The following is a 23,456-nucleotide window of genomic DNA, read 5'->3' as shown; positions in this document are numbered from 1 at the left end:
TACAGATGTGAGCAGTGACTGCCTGGGTTAGGTCAGCTGCATCCATCTTAACAGCAGTCTGCATGAACCAGAACTAAAATGTAGACCATGACCTTTTTTTGCTGGGGTTGAGGGGTTGCAGGGCAGGCAGGGAGAAGGGACAGCATACAATTTTTTGTGCTAATATTTTGCAATAGTTTTCCATGAGTCAAGCATGCCTGTGTTATGTTGTTAAACGCTGTTTTGGGTTAAAGGATACTACCAAGGAAAATGGGAACATAACAATATGTTCATGGAGTATGTGTAGGGAGTATAAAAATCAGAAGTAGTTGGTATGCAACAGAGAGCAACTTGAAAAAGTTTTCTTAATGTGACTTTACTGCTAGCTCACTACAAGAGCTTTCACACAGTGTCTGCTGGATGTTGGGATCAGACATCAGTAATAACAAACAACTTTGTTTTGCTAGATGAAATCAACTGGCCTGAAAAGGATGAAGCACCACCTCCAGATGCCCAGGACCTGATTACCCTACTGCTCAGGCAGAATCCTTTGGAAAGACTTGGAACAGGTTAGGAAGCACTATCTTATATTGTTAGTGTGCTAGAAATAGGTTCTATATTCAACACTGGGAGCTTCTGTTCACCTGTTTGTTTTGCCCAGAAAACATCTGTCAGGGCAAGTAGCATGACAATATTCCATTATAGCAGAGGGTATTTTATAGATTCAGATCAGTAATATGATCCTAACAAGATGATGACTGTCCTTATTTTGGTGAATACATGTGGTCTTTCATATTTACTCTTCTCTTCATTTTATAAATAAACCAGAAACTTCTCAGAGACCCAGTTAGCCATTGGAGTGGGCTCCATGAATACAGTATTAAACAGGGAAATGGAGAAGGGAAGTCAATATACAACTGATCCTTCCTTCTTCCAGAGTATCCTAGCCTGGCAAATCAGTTCCTCCAGGCTTCAGGGTGGGTGATAATACTTGAACTAATTATTCAGAAGTGGCTGAGATTGTGTTACGAAAGGTCTTCTCACTCTCATTCAGCAAGGACTATTGCCTTGCACAAAAAAGAATAAAACCAAAGGAGTGAATATTAAGAAAGTTGATGGGTATCAGTGAGAACAAAAGGTGTCAGCTTATTCCACTGTGGTTGTTCAGTGCTGTGCTGATGTCAGATTCTCCTCTCAAAATGCTATGTGGTATAAGGGGCAGTAAGCCTGCATAGGCTATTGAAAGCACTGTGCATTTATGTAATAGAGTTTACATGTTCATTGATGGAGCAGTATTTATTTGGGAATTTGGTTGAGAGGCAGTGGTGAGAAACATTGCATGTGATTTTTAGTGTATGGGAGCATCAGTCACTGACTGCTATCCCACCGGGCAAAGCACTATGGAAATACAGCAAAAAAGGACTTCTACAGATAAGACCCCAAATGTATAGTCTTATTTATAGTGAACACTGTATGCCATGAATTATAAATACATAGGTGGTACTAAGGAAACGAAGTGACAGGTTGAGTCAGCATGACAGCACGTGGAAAATTGTTAGCAAAACAGTCCAGGAGTCACGTTGTGCTGCATTTGTTTAGAGCTAACATAGAAAAGACCTTTAGGAATCAGTTCATAACTGGCCTTACCACAGCCGCTCAGGGGAAACATGAGAGTAACCCAGACCCCAAGTACTTCTGACACAGTCCCAAACAACAGGTCTTTCTTTGGGACATGATGACATTTCTGAGATGAGTGAACTGCGTATCCTTTGCCCCCAGAGCATCTGGGACCTGTGTGAACAGCCCTTAGACTTCAATGTAGTTGATGGTCTAGATGAAGGTGGCATCCAGCAAAGCTTGTTCTCCCTTGCCCTGCATTGAAGAAGTTAAGAGTGAAGGAGGTGTGACACCCCAGTCAGCTTCTCCAGTTGCTGCCTGCTTCATCTACTGCAAAGGGCACTGCTGCCAAAGGCAAAACAAAGAGCCACAACCAGTTCCATTCCCTTGTTTTAAGTATATTCCTTTCAGGAATGTTGTTTCATTGCCAGGATGATTTTTCTTGGTAAACACAGTAATTCAAGACTGTTGCCGTGGGAGAGACTGCATCAGAAGTAGGTAGCAAATTCTGCCTCTTTTGCTACAGCTGGTTAAGGAAGTGAATTGGCTAGAATGAGGCCGGCTTAACTATTGTAACGGCGAGTGCCGCCACACGGAGCACCTGCGCAGCTTGTTTATGGGCTGATTTGACTGTTCAGGACAGAGGAAACCACCTCAAGTTGTGCCAGGGGAGGGTTAGATTGGATATTAGGAAAAATCGTTTCACTGAAAAGGGTCATCAGGCATTAGAACAGGCTTCCCAGGGAAGTGGTTGAGTTGCCACCCCTGGAGGTATTTAAAAGACCTGTAGATTTGGCACTTCGGGATGTGGTTCAGTGGTGGACGTGGCAGTGCTGGGTTAATGGTTAAGCTCGATAATCTTAAAAGGTCTTTTTCAACCTAAACAATTCCATGGTTCTATGATTCATGGTCTCTCAAGAGCTGGCAGTCTGAAGAAGGAAACCAGGCTGCCATTTCTGTGAAGCACTGAGGGAGGTTTAGAAACCACAGCAAGGTTTCAAGTGTCAAAGCAACTCAGAAATGGAGACTGCAGTGGGACATGGAAAATAGCACAGTTTATTTCAGGCTCCACCATGCATTTCAAATGACAGCCATATTTATTTAATACATACTAGCTAGCTGCATAACACTCCTTGAAATCTGTAATTGTGTATTTGCTCAGGAGACTTGAGTGGCATAGTCAAGTTGAAGGAAGAGGTAGATTCTATACTTGCTTTAAAGAAGGAAGACGATAGAAAAAAGATGTCTTTGGGTTTGAAGTGTCTGATACCAATCAAGGATTATACGATTCTGACTTAATATCCCATTACTGCGCTCAGAGAAATACTCACTCCTTGGCTAGTGACTTAGAATGAGATGTGATTTTGGTTTCCTTTGGGAAAATTTGGCTTTTATGAATTTTCCTTGGTTCAGTCAGAAGAGCAAAGAACCCAATGCAGAAACTCTGACACTGACTTCACACATTCTGTGATTCTCTCCTGACTTGGCCTTGATGTGGAGGAATTTATGTGCTGTATCAATGTAGTGGGTTGACCTTGACTGGCCACCAAGCTCTTCTGTCACTCCCCCTCCTCAACTAGACTATAGACAGGGAAAGAAAATATGACAAAAGTCTCATGGGCCGAGATAAGGACGGGAGATCATTCAGCAGTTAACAGTCACAGGCAAAACAGACTTGACTTGGGGAAATTAATTTAATTTATTGCCAGTTAGCAATTGAGTAGGATAATGAGAAATAAGAACAAATCTACAAACACCTTCCCCCACCCCTTCCTTCTTCCCAGGCTCAACATCACTCCCAGTTTCTCTACCTCCTCCTGCCAAGTGGCGCAGGGGCATGGGGATTAGAGGTTGTGATCAGTTCATTTACATGTTGTCTCTGCCACTCCTTCCGTCTCACACTCTTCCCTTGCTCCAGCATGGGGTCCCACCATGGAATAGAACTGTCGACAGAACTTCTCCTGCATCAGTCCTTCCTGCACACTACAGTTATTCATAAATTGCTTCAGTGTGGGTCACTTCCACAGGGTGTAGTCCTTCAGGCTCAGACTGCTTTTGCATGAGTCTTTCACGGGATCACAAGTCCTGCCAGCAAACCTGCTCCATCCTGGGCTTCTCTTCCACGCAGCCACAGGTCCTGTCAGGAGCCTACTCCAGTGCAGGCTACAAGGAGGGTCACAGCCTCCTTCAAGCACATCCACCTGCTCCAGCGCGGGGTCCTCCATGGGCTGCAGGGCACAGCCTGTCTCCCATGTCTTCCCCAGGAGCTGCAGGGGAATCTGCTCCGGTGCCTGTAGCATGTCCTGCCCTTCCTTCTTCACTGACTTTGGGGTCTGCAGAGGTGTTTCTTCCCACATATTCTCACTCCTGTCCCCAGCTGCTGTTGTGCAGCATCTTTTACTCTTGTTACCCCAGAGGCACTACCAGCGCCACTGGTTGCCTTAGCCTTGGCCAGTGGTGGGTCCATCTTGGAGCCAGCTGGCACTGGCTCTTATCAGACATGGGGGCAGCTGCTGCCCCTGCATCCCCCCACTACCAAAACCTTGCCACATAAACCAAATACAACCAAGCTGGCAGAAATTCTTGGCTGCTGCAGGTACTTGTTCAGTTTTTAGAACTGGATTTATGCTTATTAATAACACCCTCTCCCACCTCTACAGGACAAAAAATTCCAGTATGTTGTGGTGTTCTTGTAGTTGTTTCTTAACTTGAAACTGGTATAATTATTTAACACACATAACAAGTAGGCAGTAATCTGTAAAAAGATAAATGATAAGGTATTTCCTGTAGAGTTGCTTGTTACTGCCATAAAACAAAAAGGAGCTCCTGGTCAGCCAATGGTATTTGCACTGAACATTAAGAATCATTTTTCATTACTTTCTAATTTGTACTTACTCATCTAGGGCACATATTTATATTTTTTATAATGACCACTACTGCTGCTACATCTGATGCCTCTGACTAACGTGTAGCTGACAGATAACAATTTGTATATGCAGAAAAATAGAAATGTTCAAGGGGGAAAGATGATAAAAGAATGCCACCACTGCTAAAGGAATGACCACAAGTAGTCAGGGACAGGGAGCTGCTCTGAAAGGTTTAGGGGATTCTAGTGGAAACGGGTAGTAAATGTTCCTGCCTGCAGCAACAACTTGCTTTTCCATGATAATTTGCATTTTTTGGCCAGGCGTTTGGTTAATTAATGTCGAGTATTTGGTATGATTTGCTCAGTGTTTTTCTGTGGCTCCCCCAGGTGGCGCATATGAAGTAAAGCAGCATCAGTTCTTCAGGAGCCTTGACTGGAATGGTCTGTTGAGGCAGAAAGCAGAATTTATTCCACAACTGGAGTCTGAAGATGACACAAGTTATTTTGACAGTAGGTGTTTGATGGCACTAAAAGAATGTGATGAAGCCCTGTTTAAATAATCGCTGCCTTTGACTTGTGCTTACTGCTTTGAAAAATCTCCTTTATCAGAATCACTGGCAGCTTGCAATTTCACTGGTGGCTTGACATTTCAGCAGGAATAATCCTAAGAATAAAATTATGCTTTCAGTTAATATTAAAGCTTGGTATCCATCCTTCCTGATAAATTGAAATAGTTTATCTTCCTTGTCTATAGCTCGCTCTGAGAGATACCACCATATGGAAACGGAGGAAGAAGATGATACCAATGATGAAGATTTTAACTTGGAGATAAGACAGTTTTCGTCATGTTCACACAGATTTTCAAAAGTAAGTAAAAACTTCTGTAATATTAGTATGCGTTATGTACGTAAACATTTTGCTAGTTTTGTAGAGTTCGTAAATGTTAGATATGGAAGAGATGTATAGGGCATTGTTTCTTCAAGAAATGTTGACTGACATTAAGCAAGAATGAAATTAATACCATTAAATCAAAACATGGGAAGATTCTGTAGGAAAGTGATTTCTTGAATCCTTTAGAAGATAATAGAAAATAGTATAAATAGGTTCATGTTTTCTGTAGAAAATTCGTGATAGCATGAGAGAAAGTTTAGGGTGACTGTTCTGTTAAATGCTAATGGGTGTTTCTTAGATGGGTTTCCTTGTACATAGTTTGCATGTTTCTCCAGTTGTGTCTTGGGTATCTTGCAGATGGTGCCATTAAAAAGATTGAAGTACTAGCCTATGGTAACTGTTAATTAAATGACGTTAGACTGAAGGAAAAAAGCAAAATAGTGGTTAGCATGATATAATGTGGGCAGGGAGAGATGTGGATTTGAGGGAGCGATTTGAATGCTGTGAATTGAAGGTAAAGCTGACTGTCCAAATGGTAGTGTACTTCAGTAGTTGAGATGAGAGCTGATTGTTACTGGGCAAGTTACTGGACAAGGGGTGCCAATAGTGGCAGAGTGGATATGCTCAGAAAATACTGTGGAGGGTAAATTGGCAGGAACTAATGGAAGTGGAATGCCTAGTGAGTGTGCTTTTAGTCTTAGTATAGCATCCAGGAGTGATTTTCAAAAGCTTTCCATTTAAAAAGTCCTTTTAACCTACTTTAGGAACTGAGTTTAAAGGTGTATTTGGCAAGTCTGTGTTTGTACCTTGTTTGTCTGTAAGGATTCCTTTAAGGAATTGGTTGATTTTATGTTGGTTTTGCAGTACCATGTATGTATTGTGTCTGTGATAGCATGAAAGAGGAGAGACTGGAATCGTGGATGTAGTTATCCTGATTCTATGTAAACTCCTTATTTTGTCTTGGTGGTATTTTTCAAATTCAGATACAGTCTCTTTGAAGATAACTTGGACAAGAGGCAGGCCCAAACTGAAACACAGGAGGTTCTGTCTGAACGCACGGGAACCCTTTTTTACTGTGAGAGTTATCAAGCACTGGCACAGGTTTTCCGGAGAGGTTGTGGAGTCTCCATCCTTGGAGGTCTTCAAAAACCTTCTGAACATGGTCCTGAGCAACCAGCTGTAGGTGACCCTGCTTGTGCAGAGGAGTTAGACAACATGACCCACAGAGGTCCTTTTCAGCCTAAATCTGTGATTCTGTGAACTTCTGTCCTTTTAAAAGCTCTGTACCACAGTAATAGTTTGGTTTGTTAATGTCATTACATCTCTAGCTGAGCCTCTCAGACTATAGAATATATGTGACAATTTCTGTGTGCTGTTTAACAGCTAATGATTGTCCAATGTCCAGAGTTTATTTTTTTAAACTTTTTAGTCAAGTAATTTATTCTTAACATCAAAGTCAATTCAGATAAATTTTTCTGCTTTCCACACTTGACTGGTAGACACTAAGTCAGTATCTTAGGGTTAGGGGGTTTTTGCCTTGCTTGGCTTTATGGTTGTGAATTAATCCAAGACATGCATTAAGCCTGTGATGTAGAAACCCCAAGGCTATAGACGATGTTTATACTCTCTTGGTTCACCCAGTGAAATGGGGAGAAAGCTGATGAATTCATAATGAGAAGAGGCATTATTCCTGACCCTGTATGTGAGGAGCCAAGAGAGCAAAATAGGAAAGCATTTTAAGAACACAGACTTTTGGAAATCTAGAAAGTCTCAAGAATTTTGACATTTGCACTCTGAGATACTGTATAGGTGTTTAGGACATGAAGAGTAGAACCTGAAATGTGCTTTCCTGCATTATCTTTTTGTGTTGAATATGTCAGTGATGAGTCAGGGGGTTTGTGTTTTTTTTCTTGTCTGTAATAGGTATTTAGTAGCATAGACCGAGTCACTCAAACACAAGGTGAGGAAAAGGAAGATGCAGGAGACAAAACAAAAAGTGTAACATTGCCTTCTGTGGAATCTTTAAGCTGGAGTTCAGAATATTCTGAAATGTAAGTATAAGGAGGTGCTGGAAGCAGTCTGTCCTGCTTGCCAGGTAGCAGGCCTCCTCATTTGAATAACTGCATGAGAGTTTGCTTATTTTTAATGCAGACAACAAATATCTACATCCATCTCGTCTGACACTGAGAGGAGCAGGCAGCAACACAGTACTGGTTTGCTTCCAAAGTTAGCCATATCAGCCGAAGGAGAGCAGGATGATTCTACTGGCTTAGTGGGTCAACGGGAGGAACAGGAAAAGCCTGCGTTTGTGAGCGAGGAAACAGTGCAAGATGAACCTGAAGTCACCACTCCAGCAAGTACAATCAGCAGTTCCACACTATCAGGTAATTCACAGGGGGTCTCTTGACTGATGACATTAGAAGCAGTAGCATTCATGGATTTAAGTTGTGTATTTCAGGACTGCTTTAAAAAAAGCCATCCCAAGAGGGGTCTGGTTTGGGCTCAGGCTCAAGCTAGAAACACCTCACGAAAACATGTATGGGAAAGTTTCAACACATTTGGAAACACCAAATGTTGGTGTTTCCCCACAGACTCGGGAGGGCTGCTAGGTAAGTTAATATAACAGTGACTTGACAGTAGAGCCTTTGCAGGATCCTTCTATGGAGAAAAGGATATGATAGGTCATGTGACACAAAGCCAGGTTTGTTTGAAACGTTTAGTTCTTCCTCCATTCAGTGTTGTGGAAGTTCATTACCTATGACAGACTACTACCAATATGGTTGTAATACTGAGCATAGCGGTGCCAGGTATCTTTCTTCTCTGTGGTAGAAAACTACCCAAAGAATAAAAGCAAAATATTATAATTAAAAATATAATTAAACTTAGTGTCTAATGATTTTGGAAAACTTGTTAAGCTGATAGCAACTTATGTAGGCTGGGAGCCTTTCAATTACTTCAGGAGGAGTTCGTATGAAAAATAAATGTATGATTAAGTCCTCTAAGGTGAGAGCTGCATACTGAGATACCAGATTTACTTCAGCTTTTGTCTCTTAGTTTAGTCAGTGACTACAAAAAACCGTTGCTTCAATTAATTCTGTTAATATTTATGCATTCTGTAAGTCTGAAATAATTACTCATATTTCTGTAATGTTGTTTTACGAACTTGTCAACAGAAAGAAAAATTCCTATCTCACAATTGTATGTACCATTTCCTCTCCCTGACCTCCAGTTTTCCCTCAATGTGTTCAACCCTTCTTCTCCGTACAGTTGGCAGTTTTCCAGAGCACTTAGATCAGATAAATGGAAGAAGTGAGGGTGTGGACAGTACAGATAGCACCTCAAAGCTACCCAGTGAAGTTGGATCTCATGTGGCTCGTCAGCGATTAGAAAACACAGAGAAAAAGAAGATCTCTGGAAAAGTCACAAAGTCTCTGTCTGCAAGTGCTTTGTCCCTCATGATCCCCGGAGGTAGATACAAATCTTTTTGTTTGAAATACTGTTATTTATGCATACTTGATGGTTTATGACATAAACGCAAGATTTTGGAGAGTCCGGAATGGATTCTGTGTCATGCCTTTTTTTTTTGGTTTTTTTTGTTGTTGTTTGTTTTCACGTGCACTGCTAGATGGTGCAGTCCATCAACAAGTTGATGTGGTCACATTAGAGCTGAGGGACCTTCTCTGACAGGCAAAAATGTCTCTTAGTGGCCACTACTTTTTGTTCGACCATGTGCATGCACAGCAGGATGCAGGCTTCAGTCCTTGGCCCGTCCTACAGTAGGGGTGTAGCTTACATTTTAAGTAGCTGACTATGTACAGCTTCAAGAATAGCTGGAGGGTGACAGTGACAAGCCCTCAGGGCTTGGCTGTTTCCTGGGATTTCAGCATTAACCCAGTGATGCTGATCTCTGGGAGCCTCTGGTGACTCACATCCAGGGAGTAGCACCTCTGCTGTCAAAGCATATCTGCCGTCACATGACATGGCTTGGCATGGATGCGAAACCTGGAATCTTTCTGGGCTGCATTCCTTTGCAGAGCCGTCACACTGTTACAGTCACAAAAATGCAGTTTTATGCTGCTGCAATTGTATTTACATTTGCACAAGCACATAGTGCTTTCAAAACAATGAAATAAAACAAAGCCATAATTGATACTGTTGCCAGAAGTTCTGGTCTTACATGATGTAGCAGAATGTAGAAATGGAAGCTTGGTAAAAACATTGAGTTGCTGTCCTGTATACCGACTAGATATTGTGGTTTAATTATGGCAGTCTTTTATCTATACCTATATATAACTGAAACCAGAAAACCAGCTAGTGCTTTGTTTAGCACTGCTGGATTATTTGGGGGATGGTTTCGGGTGTACAGTAACATCTGCCACCAAACTGATTTTCTTTTCATAATTGTTTGTTAGGAAGAGGCTGAGAACCGTTCTTTCAAAGTCAGCAATTTGTGTGTTTCCAATCTAAAAGGAAAAAGCGGTCTACATATGACGAGTTAGCCCTTGCATTATAAAATACGATTTACACTGCAGGGAAAAAAATTTAGTTCTCAGATCTGGTTGTTGTTTATACTTCTTCACTGAGATACACACTGACTGAGGAAGAGAGAGTGTTCCTGCAAAGAAAATGGTGTATTTTGATGCAGAGGTGTCATAAAACTAAGCACATTCCATGTTGTGTGTCTGTATTTGGGTGTGCTCAGAATGTCTGCTAATGGGCAGATTATTTTCTTCCAGATGTGTTTGGTGTTTCTCCTTTGGGAAGTCCTATGTCTCCTCATTCCCTGTCATCTGATCCTTCATCCTCTCGAGATTCATCTCCCAGCCGTGATTCATCGATCGCTGTTGTAAGTTCTCATCAACCGATAATAGTTCACAGCTCAGGAAAAAAGTATGGCTTCACCATCCGAGCAATCAGGGTTTACGTGGGTGACAGCGATATCTACACTGTACACCATATTGTTTGGGTAGGTAATAGGTTTTTTTGCTTGTATATAGTCACAGCAAAGTGTGATGATGTATTTGTTTTTTTATTTTTGTACCTATGGTATCTATTTGTTGACAGTTACTGTGTAAATTGTGATGTTGTGCCAAACAAATTTTCTTAGAATGAAATTTGTGCCTGTACATGAGCCACCTTTGGCAGAAGTGGTACCTACATACAATGTTGACCTTCTGTGTTCCCTTTCACTTTCGGCATGTTTGGCAATTGTGAACAGCCGTGTCTAAGTACTGTAAACAGAAACTGTTGAAATACATATACATGCCATTTATCAAATTGCATCAATTAAGGCATTCATGGAAGTCAACAGTATTTTACTAGATGCAAGTAGGCTGAGCTCAAGCACTGACTTTCTTTTGTGTAGAAATGTGCAAATCATTTGGATTTGTGAATACCTTTGATTCTATGGCACAAGAAAAAGATTGACTGTCTTGAATAAATCATGTATTTTTCATCCTCTGTTTGCTGCTGATCTGAACAAAGTGAGAGACAGGCTAAAGACAAAGGCAGCAGTTCTTGCATCTCATTAGTTATCAACCTCCATAATTGTAAAATAAATATACATTTATGTAAATAAGTATATATTAATTTTATAATCTAGTTGATAGCAAATTACATTTTATATAGTTTATACATACAGAAATTGTGTGTTTAAAATATTTCAACTTAATATATAATATAAACATTTATAATATTTATATATAAATACATAATAAAATTTAAACTTAAAAGAATTTTGACGAATTGATCACAACTATATAAAAAGCATTGAAGTTCTGTACAGTAATTTGTTTTAAATAGGTATTCTAGGTTTTGAAGTAGCCGTGCTACTGATGTGATAGTGTGTTACTCATTTTTCAATCATGTTGTTTACCTCTCAGAGCTATTAATCTGTCAAGAACATTGCATCTTGAGAGTGGTGTACATTTAATTGATAGTGGAATAAATTAAAAAATCGGATTTGTTGCCACTGGCATAGCACCACATCAATGAAAGGAAGGGAAGAAGACGGTACACTGCAGTAAAAGTGAAACCTTGGCTTTTTTCCAAATACTATAAGTTTCGGGGGGGGGGGCGGGGGGGGGAGAGCTCTGTAAGCACTGTAGGCTTCAGTAATGGTTGCATGACTTAAAAGTCTTCAAAAGCTGTTTTTAAGGCATAATAAATTATTTAAGCCACCTGCAAAATAATTCAGTTTGTTTTGGTCTTTTTGTCACCTTTGTGCTGCGCTCTTCCCTCTAATGGGCAGCCTGGTGAATTTGAACCAAATGAAAACAATCCTTAGCTATATGGTAGAGTTAATTTTTATCATCGTTAGGGTACTGCATGTGACTGCTGCTTTAATTACATAGTAACTGGTGCTGAGAAATGCTAACTTCATTCATTCCTGTAATTTTGCCGTGGGGATTGAATCACCCCTTCTTTATCATGCATGAAAACTGCACTGCTATACAGAGCTTACTTAATACCAGCAGCAACAGGTAGTCTTTCATTGAGCTTTGAAACCATTTCAGTCCTGTGTAAGTACAAAGTTTGAGTAAGTAGTTGGTGGTGAAACGATTGGTCCAATTCTTCTTCTTTTCTTCCTTTATATAACCTGTATATCTGTAATCTTTCTTCATTGCCAGCTGCTTTTACAGAAGGAGTTTGTTAAACAAAGCCTGCTTTTGAAAGTATGAAGGTTAAACAGGAGTCCATTTTTTGTATATTCTTTTCATCTCTAACTTCCAGAATGTAGAAGAAGGAGGTGCGGCTTACCAAGCAGGCTTAAAAGCTGGAGACCTGATTACTCATATCAATGGAGAGCTGGTGCATGGTCTTGTTCACACGGAAGTCATTGAGCTGCTGTTAAAGGTAAGCCTTGGAAAACTGGGATACAAAAGCACTTGCTGTTTTCACCAAGGATTGAGGGGGTATGTTTCTTTCAGACATCAGTTACCACATTTTGTGCTTGTCAAATACAAATGCTAAGCTACTGTTGCACAGATCTGGAGAAAGATCAGTGACTTCATATACCCTGTTATGATTTTAGTTTCTCCAAAAAAAACTGGCACTGGTGATGACATAGCTGAAGTACATTTGAGGCACTGACACAGAGATACCTGTCTCTCAAAAAATCTGACATTTTTAAGCACTTTTTTGAATTCCCCCCATCTTCATCAGGTAATTTGTTGCAGCACTTTCCAAACCATCAAGCTGCAACAAGGTCTTTGGCTATCTCATACAAGCACACTCTTCATGCCAGTCCCTCTGCTGCCTTTTCCTCATCTCTCCTCATCCAGGGCGTGTGCTCTCTCTTCTCTTGCTTCTTCCTCTCCCCGCTTCCTCCTCGGCAGCTCTCCCTTCACTGGCTCTCAACCCCTTAACAGAACAGCCACAGCTGCACCTTATCTACATCGGCCAACCTGCCGCCCTTGAAGCCAACCCGCAGCTGTATATTATCAATGTTAATTAACCCAGCTTCATTCCTCTACAGGGAAATACATAGAGCTGAGGAAAGATGGAAAATACACTTTTCCATAAGTCTTTGTTTTCCTTCTCTGAAACCAGGAGGAATTTTTTTCCAGTTTTGCAAGGAATGTATAGCAGAAAATTCTGTAATCTTAGGCAAGTGGGGGTGCAGTTGTTTTCTGTGTTAGATACAGAAAAAGAGAAGCATGACAACTCTGCACACTACATACAAGAGTAAATTCAAAATGAGAGATTGTTTATCCCAATGTGCTGTATTATAAATTAATCTGGGCAATTGGAATTCCTTTGAAAAGTTTTTCATTGTAGTGGTATACAGCGCTGCGCAGGAGGTACGGATTTTTAAAACATAAGCATGGAATCATTACAGTTGGCTTTATTCATTGAGTCAGCTGTTCATGCAGGCAGTCCTAAAAAGCTTATCTTAATTATATTTGTTACCTCTTTTGAACAAGGTAAGGGATGGTTTGGGACTGATAACAAAAATTAAGTTTTCTCCTCCATGTCATCATTCTAAGAGTTTGGTATCCTGAAACTTGAATGGCCAGTGAGTGGACCACTGCACAGTGACAGCTGTTCTTTTGGGAAATAGGATGTTTCTGTAGAAGCTTCCATCTTGAAAATTGCAGTCTTGGTCAATCCTTGGTCTCCTCCTGTCTAGCTACAACGGGAATTTCTCCCTGCCCCAAAGCTGGAAGAGGGGAGGTTTAGGAAATCTGGCAGAATTTGAGATTTTTCCAGTCACTGTTTATCTATATACGTTAGCCTGGCAACGTCTGCATAGGGCTCCCTACACTGCCAGCTCTTACTCGTATGCTGGAGTTCTTTATTGTGGCGTTCGTGTTTGTGGTGTAGCTTTAATTTAAGGCGAAGTTGTCTTGTATTACTCACACCTAAAGGTTCCTCCTCCATTTTGGCAGAGTGGTAACAAAGTCTCGGTAACAACCACCCCTTTTGAAAACACTTCCATCAAGACGGGACCTGCCAGGCGAAACAGCTACAGGAGCCGAATGGTCAGGCGCAGTAAGAAAACCAAGAAGAAAGAGAGTTTAGAGCGGTGAGTAATCCTTTTGCTTCATGGTGAATATGTTCCTGTGTGTGTGTATACATAATAATTAAATATGAAGTTATTACAGTTCTCTCTTGTCTTCAACATAAAGATTACCTTCTTCTGTGAGATCTTATGGTTGTAACCCATCCTTCTAATCCTGTTTTGCCTAAATCTGTTACAGTAACCTTTAAGTATTTTGCATGACACAAACATAGATATGGTGAAGAAAGTAAGTAACTGAGGTTAAATCTTAATTTGGCTTAAGTATATTTTTTTGTACTTGTTCCATTAAACTTTCTAATGCTAAGTTTATGGGAATTTTTAGTTTGATGATAAGCTGAATTTTATTTTGTAAATACATCGCTAGTACTTTATAGATATTGCTTCAGTTTTCATTGGCTCTTAAATTAAAAAAAGTGACGATGTATACTCACAAGGAGCTAATCGTTCTTCTGAAATACAGGGAGTAAATTTTAGTACAAATAGATTTAGTTACAGTATCTATCCCACCTATTTGCAAATCAGGTTATTTTATAAACGCTCTGAAGTGTGGTTTGCTTTCATTTAAATAGGTTTAATATTTGCTTTTCTCAGGATAACAGGAGAGAGAAACGGTGTCAGCTTGCCAGAGTCGCCTGTGGTAACAGTATGTTCTGTGCATCTTAACTGCCAATTAATGCTGTGCTCTTCTCGCACTAGGAGAAGATCTCTCTTCAAGAAGCTGGCCAAGCAGCCCTCGCCTCTTCTTCACACCAGCAGAAGTTTCTCTTGCCTGAACCGATCACTTTCATCAGGGGAGAGCTTGCCTGGGTCTCCAACTCACAGCTTATCTCCGAGATCACCTACCCCAAGCTACCGCTCTACTCCTGATTTTCCATCTGGTGAGTGTGAATGAGTAGAGGGCAGAGGAAAAAGACTTGAAGTGTATTCTACTTCTTATGAACTCCCCAGATCTGTTGCACTCTGCTAAGACTAGTCAGCTTGGACATACATATTCATTGAAGAGCTGGTTTCTGTCTGGAAAAGGGAAAAAGATTCCTGATGGCAGATCAAAGCTGTTTTCATGACACAGAGGCACCTAAAAGGGAACTGTCCACTAGGTTTGTCCCAGTGTTTAAATCCAAGTCCAGTGTCTGTAAGTTGAATAACTAATAATCCCAAGTTTGGAGTAAAAGGTAGAAGCTTCTCCAGGAGGGACTGACTGATACAAGAATGGAACCGAGGAAAATATTGCTACACAATGGAGCTAGCATGGGCACTCATGAATGCAGTTATATTGCTGAGAAGATTGGTTGGGTGCTGGAATAGACATCTTTCTGGCTCTTAAAAGCCTGCCCTTTTTTCTTGTTTTATTTCTGTCATTATTTTAGTGTGTACTAAAGGTGTCTGCTGTGGTACAATCCCTAGGCAAAGACAGATTATTTGGAAAGCCTTAATCATTGCTTTGAAGTGCCAGAAAGTATTAGCTATTCTGTTTAAATAGAAAGAAGCAGTAATTAACAGGGGATGAAGCAACAGAGGGAGAAAGGGAGAAATAGTAACATAACTGGAATGATGAGGGCTTTACAGCCCGGTCACTCAGAACCTTCCAAATTTTGGAACATTGTGGCAGCAGATGGCACATAGGCCTTTCGGACCAGCAAAAGTTCTGTGTCTCCCAAAACATTTAGACAAGATTAAAAATACCTTGCTAATCCTATGTTTGGTTTGTTTGTTTGGGTTTTTTTATAGGTACTAACTCTTCCCAGAGTAGCTCGCCTAGTTCAAGTGCTCCCAATTCTCCGGCTGGTTCAGGACACATAAGACCCAGCACCCTTCATGGCTTGGGTCCGAAGCTTGGTGGGCAAAGATACAGATCGGGAAGACGCAAATCAGCTGGCAGTATTCCTCTTTCTCCTCTTGCAAGGACACCTTCTCCAACACCCCAGCCGACATCCCCTCAGCGATCTCCTTCACCGTTACTAGGACATTCACTTGGAAATACAAAAATAGCTCAATCTTTTCCTGGCAAAATGCACTCCCCTCCAACTATTGTAAGGCATATTGTTAGGCCAAAGAGTGCAGAGCCGCCAAGATCTCCGCTGCTGAAAAGAGTCCAGTCTGAAGAGAAACTTGCACCCTCTTATGGCGGTGATAAGAAACACTTATGTTCACGAAAACACAGTCTGGAAGTGACCCAAGAAGAAGTGAACAGAGATTTGTGTCAAAGGGAAATAACTCTTCAGAGCTTGGAGGAGAATGTATGTGACATGCCATCACTTACACGAGTCAGGCCTGCAGAGCAGGGCTGCTTGAAACGACCCATCTCCCGAAAATTAGGTAGGCAGGAATCCATCGATGAGCTAGACAGAGAGAAGCTGAAGGCCAAGGTAGTTATGAAAAAGCAAGATTTTGCTGAAAAAGCAAATGCTGCTATACATGAACCTAGCAGTGAACCAGAAAATCCCAACACCTTAAGAATGGAAGAAAGAGACAAAAAAGCATTCCAGAAGGTATTAGAAAGATCAAATCAGTTTGAAACAAAAATTGTTGCTTTGGAGACCCAGTCAGCTGGTGGTATACTCAAAGACACTCTTCAAAAGAATGTAAACTTGAGATTGAATGATGGTGTTGCTTTAGATGCACAGATGTGTCATGGGCCTCTGCCTAATGAACTCAGTCATATTTCTTACGACTTCAAAAGAATTTCCCCTCCGTGTACACTGCAAGATGTGCTACCTCAGTCCTCTGATAGGATGCTAAGTGGAATGGGAGAAAACGCAGATAAAAATGTATCAACAAAAGAATTTGTCAAATTTGAAAGATTAGATGGTAAACTTGCAAATATTGATTATCTTAGAAAGAAAATGTCCATGGAAGAAAAAGATGACAGTGTCTGTCCAGTGCTAAAACCCAAACTGACATCAAATGTTCATGAATGCCTCCAACTTAATACTGGAAGACCCACGAACATACAGCAGGACTCCACTGCAGTTGCCGATGGTAGAACATTTATCAGCAGTGCGCATGCTGCTCAGATGAGCTCAGTTTCTTTTGTTCCTCTCAAGACCTTGAATGGCCGCGCAGATGTGAGTGTGGAAAAATCAGCCCTTCTTTCCACTGAGGCTCCTGTCAGAAAAAGTCCATCAGAATATAAACTGGATGGGAGGTCTGTTTCCTGTTTGAAGCCAATAGAAGGCACGCTCGACATTGCCTTACTTTCTGGTCCTCAGGCATCAAAGACAGAACTGCCTTTGCATGTGCTGCCAGAAGGACAGACCACCAGCAGTGGTGGGGGATCTACTAAACCCACAGCACTACAAGAGAGTGGTGGGAAGGCAGAGCTGGCTGGTCAGAAAGAGCAGTTGCCAAGCTGTTCAAAACCTGACAAAGTCACTGTATCAGAGCCTCAGGTTCTGCAATCAAGCAAGAGTTCTCCAAAACCAACAGTCATCCCTGTGGCTGCAGAAGTAGTGACAGAGAAAAAGGTGTCTAGTCACGCTACTAAAAGCCATATTGCTGTTACTGAAGCTGTTCAGAAGAAAGATACCTCCCCTTCAAAACAAAAGGACAATTCAGTGGAGGCAAAGTCTTGTGTTACTCAGAGTGTTAAAACTACCCAAATGTACTCCAAACTTTCTGCTGTCCAAAGCACTCCTGAAAAAGCTGTAGGAAAAGAGAAGCAAATAAAAAAGGAATTACCTGCCAAACAGCCAGTAGCCCAGAGAAGCTGTGAGCCTATCCCTGCAAAGGTGGAGGTGATCAGGGAGTCATCTCTGAAGGTACCTGTCTCGGATGTCCTGATAACGAGCTACATCAAAAGCAATGAAAAAAATTGTGCTGATTTTGCCCTTCCACCTCAGATGCAAGGAAAAATGCACGCAGCTGGCCCTAGGGCACAGCCTAAAGATGGCAGAGAATCACTGACACAGCTAGGCAAAGATGATGGCAGTGTTGCTAGTAGTTCTGTGGAGAAGGACATAACCAAGCAGAAAGTTCTCAGTGAGTCTAAGAAAGTTACCATCGCAGAGTCAAAGAGTGAAGCTCTTCCATCCAAAGGGCCCATGCGGCCCTTAACAGATACTGATCCTAAAAATGGGAAGTCTGCACTGGTTTCCTCTGTGCAGAAGGACGGTGCCAAAGATTTAGGAAAGAAAGATCAGAAACAGCTCACTGACATAAGGCTTCAAACTACTGAGAGAGAGCAGTCGAGCCCAGTTAGTCGGCAGCAACTTAACACTTCAGGCTCCTCTGCTGTGAGAGACACTGTAAGCAGAAACTGTGCTGTAGATGTTCAGATAGGTGTTCAAGAACATGTGAAACCTGCTGCCACCTGCGTGGAAAGCAGCAGTAATAAACACAAGCCAGACTCTGACACAAGTTCCTCTAAGGCTAAGTGCTTGGATAAACAGACACTGTCTCAAAAACCATGCACTCCAACTGTAAAAGAAAAAGAAACTATTATTCAGATGTCTACCAGCTCCCGGAAAGATGGGAAATATGCCAGTAAAAATGTTGTAGATCCCCTTTCTTCTGTCTCAGGCTCTGTTAGAAAAATGAGCAATGAATATGTGCAAGCCGAAAGGCCTGTGAATTTGGAGCATAGCTCAGTAGCCACCCTCCGAATAAGCAGCATCACTCCTGACATCAAACCCAAATCCTCTTCTGTCACCCCAGTACCAGCAGGCCCAGAGAGTTCTAAGGTGCAGAGGCAAGAACCAGCAGGCTTGGGGGAATCTGTTGATCAAAAGCAACTTCATCTCACTGAAAAAAACCCCATGTCTCCAAAGTTTGCCTCTGTGAAGGACGGTCTCTTGCTGAGCAAACAGGCAGACAGAAGTCCTAGTAATGAGATGATCTCTGCAGACAAAAGACCCGATGGAAAAAAAGGCACTGACGCACTTTATGTTCAGCTCGACAGTGGGAAGGTAGAGCCTACCCTTTGCCTTGCAAACTGTGATGCCAGAGGGAAAGGAGCAGAAAAAGTGACCACAAGTAGCAAAAGCTCTCAAGATTCAAAAGGGAAGGGACAAGTTAATCAAAAACAGCCAGAGGATGCAAATAAGCAGACTGCAATAAAACATTCTTCGGTTGCCAGCGGGCAGAATTCTTGTCATGTGGCTGCAACACCAGGAAAGCCACTGACCTGTTCAGCCAGTTTCTCTGAGTGTAGACAAGAAGTACCTGTTTTGTCTTCAGCGAAGAGCAGTGCATCCTCAGCAAAGGTTAAAGCAGCCTCACCTGAGCTTCCTGCAACCTGCAAGGAGGTAAACAAGAAAAGCGCCTCTTCTGCAGGGAGCGGTAGAGCAGAAATGACTAAAAGTGTTTCACTGCTGGCCTTGCACAGTGCTGCTGTTGTAGTAGAAGCCCACCACCCTGCTTCAAACCCTGGGGGGAAATCTGGAAATCTGGAAAAGTCGTTTTTTGTTAACACTGTGGATGGAAAGGGAAAAGATGCTGTTCAGGCTCAGCAGTCTGCTTCAAGAAAACAGAATGTAGGTAAAGATTTGTCTAGATCAGCAACCATACCTGACCGCCCTAACGCACTTTCTGATGACAAAGACTCAGCTCGGCAGCGGCGAGGAAAGGAGACTTCACGGAGCAGTCCTCACAGGAAGTAGCTGTAAGACCTGGCAGGTGTGAATTAAAGACTAGTTGAAACAATTTCAATATATTAGACTGCCTTTAAACCAGCACTGTGTCATGTCTTTGTGTGCAGCAAAGCTTTCATGTCACTGAGGAGGGAGAACAGGGGATATATAAAGAGAGGACTTTTTTTCAAAATGCCTTCCCAATTGTAACCGGCAAAACTGTTACCATATAGTATTTGTACAAAAATACCTTTACAGCTGAGAGCTGTTTAAGAAAAGATTTCCTCTGTAAATACCTAGCAATGTGTTTGGGGGTTGAATGTAGCATATATACTTTGCTGCTGATTGCATTGTTTACTTTCTCCTTCTTTAGATAGTTGCATTGCCACTTATTTGCCATATTCAAATAATGAAACCAAATTACTAAAACTCAGACCTGGCATAGACATGCACAAGCATTGGTCTAACTGGAAGACAAAACCGGGCTACATTCTTACTTACTAAAAATCCTAGCTAGAGGATAAAAAAAATACTACTACAGCATAAACACAGTGGCTTATTGTAAGTTTTTACATGTATTTTTAATAATCCAATTTTGATAGTACTGTACCTGAGTGACTGCTTCACCAGATCTAACACAAGACCCTACTGCATCTCCCTGCCTCGCAAAGCCTGGCTCTTGGAGTAGGTGTTGTTAAAGCCACGGGAGGACCATTTGGTTTTCAGGGCATCCCAGCAAGAGCCATGTTCTCTGGTGACATGGTGGTTCTCATCTTTTTACTGGGAGTGTGTTCTGTGACTTGCACCTCAGACAAGGCTCAGACTCTGAAGCATAAGTCATGTGCTTATGTTTTGCTGCAGTCCTCTCTTGAGCTCCTTGAGCTTTTTTAAATTCAGACCTTTACCGTGTGAGGCACAAGTATAAGCACATGACTTGCAGTACTAGTATGTCATCCCTGTTTTTAATACATTTAGAGAATATGTATTACCATGGTGTATAGATCTGCATAAATAGCTTCATACAGCGGTAGCTTTTTTCTATTTTATGATAAGGTATAAAGGAAAAAAAGTTTTCATACCATATTCTAAAAAGTTCAGGACATCCAATACATCTTAATACATAGCTGGGGCCTTATGTTGTAAGCTAACTTGCTGTTTTTAGCAAGTAATTCTGGGTTTCATACTCATTTCTAAATGCATTGAGTAGCTCCATACATTTCATAACATAACCTTTTTATTTGTATGCAAAAAAAGTAAATACTGTAATTATCAAATAAGCATTTTGTAACAAAGGAACCTGTTGGAGCTATTTGGTGCTAGAATGTGAGTGTCTTTTGACTTTTGCTAAGCCTTATTTAAATTTTGTATACTGTGGAATATGTAGACTTTAATCATTTTAGTGTGGAGGTTTATTTTGAAGAGTGAAAGGTAAAATTTGAAATACGTGCAGAAGCACTACAACTTAACCCTTGCATATGCATGGGTTTTAATGATGGGGATCAATAGAATGGTGTTTTTGCTTATTCCTGTTATCTGTACAAACAATAGAGCTAGGCCTCTACCTGTTTCATCAGGATTTATGGATTGTCTTTCTGTGTCAAAAGTTAGAAAATCTTTCATACAAGCACAGTGTAATCTTGACTTGGAGGTTTGTATGACAACTGACAGAGTGCAGAATTCATTTTCCTCTGGTGAAAACTTTATTGTACTGATTAGTTGACTTGGATTACAGCAAACCTGTCATGGAAAGATAATACCACAAACAAGTCCTTCTGATTTTTCATGTGGCACCAGAACATTCATACTGCCTTTGATGTGTTCACATTCACAGAGGAGCTAGTGAGCAGTGGATATTTTTTGAGCAGTTCTAAAGATAAAATGGTCTCAACATTTACAGTTCATCTGTGCTTTGGCAGTTACTACAAATGAATGCTAATGCACTTTGAAGTAACATTTCTGTCTGGGAGGTATTTCCTAGTTCACAGTCTTCTGCATTTTTCAGCTATCCTCTTGTTTCCTTTAAAGCACATCTAGTTACTTGTTTATGGTAGACCTTTATGTATATTTTGTATAGTTCATTATCACTTCTGACAAATAAGTTCTTTGCATTTTGGAAGTGTAACAGTGCTTAGGCTTGTGTTTATGTAGTATATGTTTGGTGTTTACCTTATCAGTGAGCTGTTAGAGATCCTCCTGCCAGTGTTCTATTTGGTTAGTCTTTATGTGATTGTAGATCTGATGTGTTCTTTTGTAGACTTCCTCTGTAGATTCCTCAGCTGACAGGAAAAAGAGGAGGAAAAAAAAAAAAGAAAACATTGTTAGGGTCTGTGCAATAAAGTGTTTGCAGTCTTATTTTCTCTAAGAAACTCCTTATGGATGTCATAATTGTTATATATTGAACACGATTATTTATACTTATGCAGTTGCATAACAATGAAATAAAAAGTCCGCATGAAACACTGTTGTGTTAGCATTTGAACTGCTTTTATTCCTGTAACTTAAGGCACATCTCTGCTCTGCTTGGAGGTGAGTGATTGGGTTTGGTTTTTTCCCTCTGGGGCCAGCTCAGTGCACCCCTTAAGGCACGTGCTGGCCAAAGAGCTTGCATCAGGCAGTGCCATGTAGTCTGTAGGTGGAGGGCGGCTGCGTGGCTGAGTATCTTGTCTCAGGCAGTGGCTGGAACCACTGCTCTGCTGTTGGGTAGCAACAGGGCAGGACTGTTGATTTTCATCTTTCCACTTCTTGCAGAGGAGTGGTGTCTTAAAGTACATGTGCTTTTACTGTTCCCTTGCCGGTAGTGCTGCACAGCTGCCCAGCAGGGATTGTTTTCTCTGTGGTTTTCCTCTGTACAGCGCCAAGTGTAGAAGTGTTGCAGCATCACTTTCACTGCTTTGCTCTCTGAAACCAGGAGGTGAGAAGAAGCTGCAGGTTACCCTCAACCTTTCCAACTTGCTGCAACCCAGCAGAACACAGATGGTCTGCAAAACTGGTGCACTGGCAGAGGGTGCACTGAATTGATGAGGGGAGAGCAGGATCAGGATGGTAGTGAGTTCAGTCCTGTTAGGCACCATTCGCCTCAGGTGATTCCCTTGCTCTCTGTGTGTGCCAGCTTCCCAGCTGTATTTGAAAAAATAGGAGATAAAAGGCCTGACTGGAAACCAAGGACTGCACCAGATCAGAGCTTGACTGGGTAAACAAATTCTATAAGAAAAAAAAAAAATGCTGACTCTTTCCATTTATATCATTGATAAGTAATCCCAGAAGACTAAACCTTTGGACTTCAAAAAGTTTTAGTACGTTAATCTGGATCTTTTAGTGTATTGCAGCCCTATACAAATTTTCCTTCAGAATGATCAGTCCCTGTATTCAGGATTTGTGTATCCTGAAACATAAAGTATATGCTGTCAGCAGTGGCGTTCACATGGTGTCCTATGAATGGCATTTTGCAGGCGCATAAGAAAGCAGAGATGACATCATCTCTGTAAGTCAAAGAGAAAATAAAAAAGGCAACAGATGAAGGTATGGTCATCAAAAACAACTTGTTATAAAGGGGGAAGGGATGAGTCACAGGGAAGTCTGTACTTACACTCTGTGCAAATATATATTGCACAGGAACATGTTCGCTGTTTCGCCTTTTTTGGCCACCTTTGAGTTGGAACTGACTCGTGTCTGCGTGCGTCTATGCCAAGGCACTGGGTAGCGTTTTAGAAACTGGTGATGGTTAAATCCTGAGTTCTCTGAAAGTGAAGAGGCATTTCAGAAAGCATCAGCCCAATGCAGTTTTCACCTCAAGTTGCTGATATTTGTGGATCTCCTGCAGTTACTACCTGGTTAATTGCAGCAAAATTTTTTTGTGCCTGTCCCAAGCTATGGACAGTGTCGTGCTCCCAGTTAATTTCATTATTTATCACTTTCCTGAGCCTACAAATTTAAGAGGGAAACAATGGAAGATGCAGGTGTCTCTTGGATGGTACCCACACTGCCATTTGTGCTTGATTGTTAGACAATGCAG

General features: G+C 41.3%; 1 protein-coding gene across 1 annotated transcript in view; it reads left to right on the top strand.

Moving 5' to 3' along the window:
* Window positions 1-21,901, top strand: part of MAST4 (microtubule associated serine/threonine kinase family member 4) — a 274,380-nt gene extending 252,479 nt beyond the window's left edge. The window contains 11 exon segments of the mRNA XM_056325127.1: window positions 447-548; window positions 4,850-4,972; window positions 5,217-5,329; window positions 7,277-7,404; window positions 7,505-7,737; window positions 8,621-8,821; window positions 10,090-10,319; window positions 12,086-12,208; window positions 13,744-13,880; window positions 14,574-14,755; window positions 15,606-21,901. Of these exon segments, the coding sequence (XP_056181102.1) occupies window positions 447-548; window positions 4,850-4,972; window positions 5,217-5,329; window positions 7,277-7,404; window positions 7,505-7,737; window positions 8,621-8,821; window positions 10,090-10,319; window positions 12,086-12,208; window positions 13,744-13,880; window positions 14,574-14,755; window positions 15,606-19,474 (5,441 nt within the window). The 3' untranslated portion in view covers window positions 19,475-21,901.
* The last annotated feature ends 1,555 nt before the right edge of the window (window positions 21,902-23,456 follow it).

The sequence above is a fragment of the Falco biarmicus genome, chromosome Z, assembly GCF_023638135.1.
Source record: "Falco biarmicus isolate bFalBia1 chromosome Z, bFalBia1.pri, whole genome shotgun sequence".
NCBI lineage: Eukaryota > Metazoa > Chordata > Aves > Falconiformes > Falconidae > Falco > Falco biarmicus.
This window is presented reverse-complemented; position numbering and strand designations above follow the sequence as displayed.